The 6,880-nt window shown below is 36.7% G+C and overlaps 1 protein-coding gene across 1 annotated transcript; it reads left to right on the forward strand.

Moving 5' to 3' along the window:
• Positions 1–728: 728 nt before the first annotated feature.
• On the forward strand, positions 729–5,882 carry LOC306860562 (protein Wnt-1-like; the record flags this gene model as incomplete). The annotated part of the gene is made up of 4 exons (XM_079402310.1): positions 729–829; positions 2,086–2,339; positions 2,501–2,766; positions 3,944–5,882. The coding sequence occupies 4 exons, from the start codon at positions 729–731 to the stop codon at positions 4,433–4,435; spliced, it is 1,113 nt and encodes a 370-aa protein (XP_079258436.1). The 3' UTR covers positions 4,436–5,882.
• Between the last annotated feature and the right edge of the window lie 998 nt (positions 5,883–6,880).

The raw sequence follows: 6,880 nt of genomic DNA on the forward strand, positions 1-6,880 counted from the left end.
TCACTGACACACAGACTGTAAGAGCAGCAGCAGCGCCACTGGCATCCCATCCAGGACCCTTTCTGTGACTTCTACGCTGATTTTATGAATAAACTTTGACCCACGCTGTCAATCGCACCGGAATGTGGAGTGGTAAGTGGATGCTTCTTGGAACACACTCGCAATTTATTCAATTTTATAATGTTTAAATAAAGGTGCAGCCTTAAGGAGCATCTTATAAAAACATAAGGCATTGTAGGGTTCGTGAGTTGCTGTATGATTCTTTGGAGACTAAGTAATTTGGAGACTTCGGAAAAGCGTATGTTCTTTAATGCATGAGACGGTTATCGAAAAATCTAGAAAATAAAAAAGTTATTTAAAAGGCAATTTTCTTTTGTTTCTCATTAACACCTTTATTTTTATTTATATAGAATTTTTAAATGTAGGCTGATATTTATTTTTTGTTGAGGTATCTACGATTACAGAATTGCTTACTAACCGTATTTTGATACTAATTTAAAACATAAACATCACACAATTACAAAAAATGAAAAATGTCCCTGCATTAAAAGCTAAAAAATATCAATCATAATTTCTGTGCACTACCCTAATGATTTTCCTATTGCTTTTAATAAAATAATTGTCAAGATGCTCACTAGCTCCTCTAATACAGAAAGCTCCTAGCATCGTTTTATTTTTGCAGGAATCTGATTTGAGCTTAATTGGTTAACTTTGCCCTTCCAGATATCATGCGGGTACTCACGTTGCTTCTCGCAGTCAAAGCGGCATGTGTCCTCCTGGTCTCCTCTCTCACTGGCACAGTGGCGGTGAACAACAGCGGCCGGTGGTGGTAAGATACAGCAGGCCCATATTATGACATTTAATAGTACGTTCATGCTAGAATGTCAACAACTGAATCTTTTTCTTTAGGCTGGAGCACAATTTCTATGATCAATATCTTGTACAAAGTCTCCTAGATCTTTAGTGCATACAGCAGTAAATTAAACGATCAAATCTGTTAGACAAGCTACAGATTTATAATGTCATTTAGTGGTTGGAGTGAAGCTGTCATTTACTTTATTAGTAAACAGCTGCACTGCATACGCGGAGCTAGCCTATATTGCAATTTATAGCCTACCTTTATTTTAGGGAAAAAATTAAATAAAATTAGGCCTACTGATATAATAAAGTAGCGCTAAGATATGTTTAAGGTTGAGAAGTCAAACTCTGTTCCCAAATAAATCAATACAATCTCATTTAGCCTGTTTACGCGGAGCTACTGGTTGCGCGCCCGCGCTCTCGCTCTCCCTCTCGGCTTCTCTCTGTCATTTTGACAGTGTGGCTTGAACACGGGACAAGATTTTTCAATCCAATGTGGGATAAATTAAATGCGGATTTATTTTATGGCTGGGAGCAGTTCCGTTCCAGATCGTTTTCAGGGTCGAATTCGTGTAATGTGCTGAGCATTCCGGAGTAGGTAAAACACACGACTTATGAGCCAAAGCTGTACGCGCGTCATAACGTTGAAAGGAGAATTAAAAATGACACTAATGTAACGTTATATGTATATGTCATAACGTCGAAAGGAGAATTAAAAATGATACAGCTAATACACTATGAAGAAAGGTTTTGTTATTTCTTTAATCTGTATAATTCTGCCTATTTTACCTATATATTAAATGTGTTATTCAGAGCAATTATACAATTCAGTATCTGATTGGTTCTTTGAAAAGTTTTGCATTAAGCAATTTTTCAGATTAGATTTCAGTTTCATTGGACATGGCTTGAACCTGTTGCAGCATACTAGTTGCATTGAGAAATATAGACATGCATTGGCTTATGTTCAATATTACATCATTAACATTTTATATTAATTTGCTGTGATATCTCCTTCCATGCATTCTAATAAAAAAACAAGGTAAAAAAAATTCTAATAAATTTTTGCACATCACATGTCTGTGATTCTCATCTCACAAACTAAAAAATATCAATGAGAAAATGATGAGAAAACAGTCCCTTCTCTTGAATGATTTGCATCTCATGCCAGTCAGATGAGAAAACTCCTTTTTCCAACTTATTAAAGTCAACCTTTCTGTTTCTCCGCAGGGGTATTGTGAATGTGGCATCCTCGGGCAATCTCCTCACCAACTCCAAGAATGTGCAGTTGGTGTTGGACCCCAACCTGGCGTTGCTAAGTCGTTGTCAGAGAAAACTGATTCGGCAAAACCCAGGCATCTTGCACGCCATTGCAGCAGGCCTGCATACAGCCATCAAGGAATGTAAATGGCAGTTTCGTAACCGCCGCTGGAACTGTCCGACCACCCACAGCCCCAACGTCTTTGGCAAAATTGTCAAACGAGGTGAGCATGGCTTCTCAGAGTGACATTATGAAAGCTTTGAACAACGTACACTATTCATAGCTCATACAGTGAAACAGGAGAATATGGAATTACACATTCATATTTTCTGTATAGAGACACAGCATGATAGAAATTCTAAGTTGTGCTTATTGTTTTGTTAGGTTGCCGTGAGACTGCATTTGTGTTTGCCATCACAAGTGCTGGTGTTACTCACGCCGTGGCTCGGTCCTGCTCTGAGGGAGCCATTGAGTCCTGTACCTGCGACTACCGGCGCCGGGGTCCTGGAGGGCCAGACTGGCACTGGGGAGGCTGCAGCGATAATGTGGAATTTGGCAGGATGTTCGGGCGAGAGTTTGTAGATTCCAGTGAGAGGGGCAGAGATCTGCGGTATCTGACCAACCTGCACAACAATGAGGCGGGGAGAATGGTAAGAGACAATCAAAAACCATTTGTCTCATCCAAATGCAGATGTCATTAATAGATCTATCAATACATGGAGTGCCCCAAAATACAGATGAAAATAGACAATAAAATTGTTATTTTTATAATTTAATTTAATGAATTATAACCAATGAGCTTTACCAATTGAATACTAATGAACTAATTAGTTTAAAATTAATTTAACATGGCACATTCACAGATTTGTTAAAAATCCAAATCTTAAATGGATATGAAAAAAAGAGACATTATTATAGCATATTATATTAGACAATATGTTATGCTTAAATATACAAATAATCAACTAATCAACAATAAATTAATTTAGTTTATTTTAAAGTAAATGTAACATGGCACATTTACAGATTTTTTTTTGATCAAGGTCTAAAATGAGTAAGAAAAAAGACAATATATTATAGCATATTACATAATATTATAGTAGACAATATGCTGTTTAAATAGACAAACAGTCAAAATAATAAATTAATTAAATTAGTTTAAAATTAATGTAATGTAGCACATTTATGATTGTGCAATTATGCACAATTATGATTGTTTTTATCAAGATCTAAAATGAGTCAAACGAGACATTACATTATATTAATTATATTATAGTAGACAATATGTTACGTTTAAATAAACAGTCAAAATAAATTCAATTAAATTAGTTTAAAATTTATGTAACAAGGCACATTTACAGATTGTTTTTAACAAAGTCTAAAATGAGTAAGAAAAAAGACAATATATTAATTATTATGTTACATTATATTTTATGTGATGTTTTTCCCCCATAAATATAATCATTCGGGTTATTATTTATTAATTATATATAATTTATTGATTATAATTTCAATGTCATTATAGGTCTATAAATACACTTAATTTGGTTTGATGGATTAACTAGCCCACATATATTTACACACAGCATATATATATATATATATATATATATATATATATATATATATATATATATATATATATATATATATATATATATATATATAAATTCAATATATATGGGCTATATGAAGTATATTTGTGAAGAAGCTGATCCATCAACTATACTGTGTAGATACATACTGAGTGTATTTGTTAAGACTTGAAATATAAGTGTATAAATTACTTTGCACAACATATATTAATTTTCATTCCTCTCCCTACAGACAGTCGCATCAGAGATGCAACAAGAGTGCAAGTGTCATGGGATGTCTGGGTCCTGCACTGTGCAAACATGCTGGATGAGACTGCCCAGCTTCCGTGTAGTGGGAGACTTCCTGAAGGACCGTTTCGATGGCGCATCCCGAGTTGTGTACGCCAACAAAGGCAGCAACCGTGCGTCCCATCGAGCCGACCCCCGCCACCTGGAACCGGAGAACCCAGCACATAAGCTACCTTCGGCCCGGGACCTCGTGTATTTTGAAAAGTCACCCAACTTCTGTTCCTACAATGGCAAAACAGGGACACATGGCACTTCGGGACGCACCTGCAACAGTTCATCGCCGGCACTGGACGGGTGCGAGCTGCTGTGCTGCGGACGGGGATACAAGACTCGAATGGAGCAGGTCACAGAAAGATGCCACTGTACTTTCCACTGGTGTTGTCATGTGAGCTGCCTCAACTGCACCAGTACACAGACCGTCCATCAGTGTCTATGATCAACAAACAGAACAAACTAACAAACTGGAGGCAAAGGTCCCAAACTGGGTATTGAAAGGGGCCACTGGGGTATCTGGAAGTTATATAGGAATGAATATACATGTTAAGTTTAAAAACGGGAGAAAAGAGATAAGACAGCAAGATTAAAAGGGACCAAGCAATCTGTTGGTTGAATAGGCAAGTATTAACTACTGAGAAAAGTTCAAAAGTACATGTGCAGAGCTGATGGTAGTCCTTAAAAAACACGATATTTTGGTGGTGTTACTGCAGCATATGGCTTCAAATCGAACAAAATGGGTCGAGAACCACTATGCATGTAGATACAGTTTAAATTGAGCATACTGAAGCACTGGTCCTGAGGTTCTAGTTTGTCTTCTCTTCTCCCGATCTCCGTCTCTGGTGCTCTGGAGAACATGGAAGCTAGAAAGTAGTAACTGGACACAGTTTGACAGATGTTCCTGTGGTTAGCGAACCACAAGCATGCTCTCTCATAAACCAGTGCAAAACTCTAACAAGAGGGCGGTTCTTTAAAATATTTTAGCGTTTTGTTTTCTTTAGCTGCAGACCTACTCGTCTCACATAAAACTGTGTGAAGTGCTTCTCAAGGGATGGGGCTTCCTTTTCCGATTACTATGTAGCGGAATCCCGAACTCGGCCCAACCTCTCGTGATTTCCCATTCGGACCTGCCACACTTCCCGTCATTGCTTTGAGTCTCCTGCCATTTTTTAATACCATTTATTATTATGTGGTATACCATGTTATTGTACTGATGGAAAAGTATTGGGAAGAGAAAATTAAGATTGACCCGAGATTGACTCGTCGATTCGGCTCTGACAGAAGCAAGTTTACGATTACAGAAACTCTTTTGGGAGAGAAGACGACTTCTGTCGGAAGTTGTCTACATCGATTACGCACAAGTTCATACTAGTTTTTAAAAAAGTGTGTAAAGATAATCCTGTAAATGTCCTGCTACCTAGTTTACAGTGAACAAACAGTTCACATTGATGTTTTTGAAAGAGCCACAACTATGGAATCTGTATTTTGTATATCAGCTAACATAACCAAAATGTTGTAAATATTATAAATAGATATGATCTATATATTTATGCTGCAACTTGCAATGTGAGAAAATGACTTAATCTGAAAGTGGGGTGAATACAGTATCATTATTTACAGAGTAATTCCAGCCAGTTGTGTGCTAACTTAAATGCCACATACATCTCAGAGACATGATTACTTTGTCAAATGCCTGATTTGCTTGTCTCTTGACACTTGTGTTTTACATGCACTGAACACCATCTTTTAATATTGTGAATGAAAAGTATTTATTATTGTATGATGGCTTTTTTTTTAGAGAAGAAATGTTGATAAAAGGAAATATTTTAGCTCAGTTTAGAAGAGTTGTTTTCATATAGAGTAATAGCACAATAAAGTTTATTTTCATTATTTGTGTTTTCAGAGAACCACTCATTTCCTAACAGTGCTCACAGTTTGTGTTCAATAACAGGTTTGCCTTTCCATATGTTCCACAACGTATTCGCCTCAGCTTCATTTGTGATCCATCAATCATTTCTCAGAACCGCAAACTGGTATGACAGGGTATGTCTAAAGCACTTAACCTAAAATCAACAATGTGACTGTGCAAGTATATCCGTTTCTCTAAACATCATTCCCACCGCTAAAAGCACAAGAGCAGCCCTCTTCTTCGAACAGTCATGCACCCTAAATCCACAGTGACCGCTGAGGGAATTTGGGCAGTGGCGTAACACAGCGTTAAATCTGTATGTTTTCACGACACTAGAGGTTTTGCTTCACTTAATATCAGAAACAAAATAAAGAAATGGTATTAGAAATAATGACAGGCTGCGTTGCCCCCGCCCTGCTGGCGAGGCCGGTGCAACCACAAGAGTTTGGATGAAGGCAGACGATTCTTTCACTTACCCACTGCAACATATCGTAGGGCCACTGAAGGTCAGCAAGACGGAGCTGTTGTCGTCACATCCACATCCCAGAACTGAACTGTTAGCAGCCATTACTTCAGTTTACTGTGTCTCAAGAAATTATTTTAATATGCTGGTTTGATGCTCAAGAAACATTTCTTCTTTTTTTCAATGTTAAAAATGGGCATGCTGCCTAACAGTTTTGTGGAAACTACCATTCAAAGGTTTGGGGTTGAGATTAAAAAATTCTATAAAAAAAAAAAAAAGACATTTTATTCACCAAGGATGCACTGAATTTATCAAAAGTGACAGTAAAAACATATATAAAAAGATATTTAAAATGTTCTAATTCAAATCAATGCAGTTTTTTGTTAACTTGCTGTTCATCAAAAAAAAAAAAAAAAAAAAAAAAAAAAGAGTTTTCAAAAATATTGAGCAGCAAATCTTAATAATATTAAGAACCATTATTAATGGAGTACCAATAATAACTGAAAATCTGCATA

The sequence above is a fragment of the Barbus barbus genome (assembly GCF_936440315.1).
Source record: "Barbus barbus genome assembly, chromosome: 41".
Taxonomy (NCBI): Eukaryota; Metazoa; Chordata; class Actinopteri; order Cypriniformes; family Cyprinidae; genus Barbus; species Barbus barbus.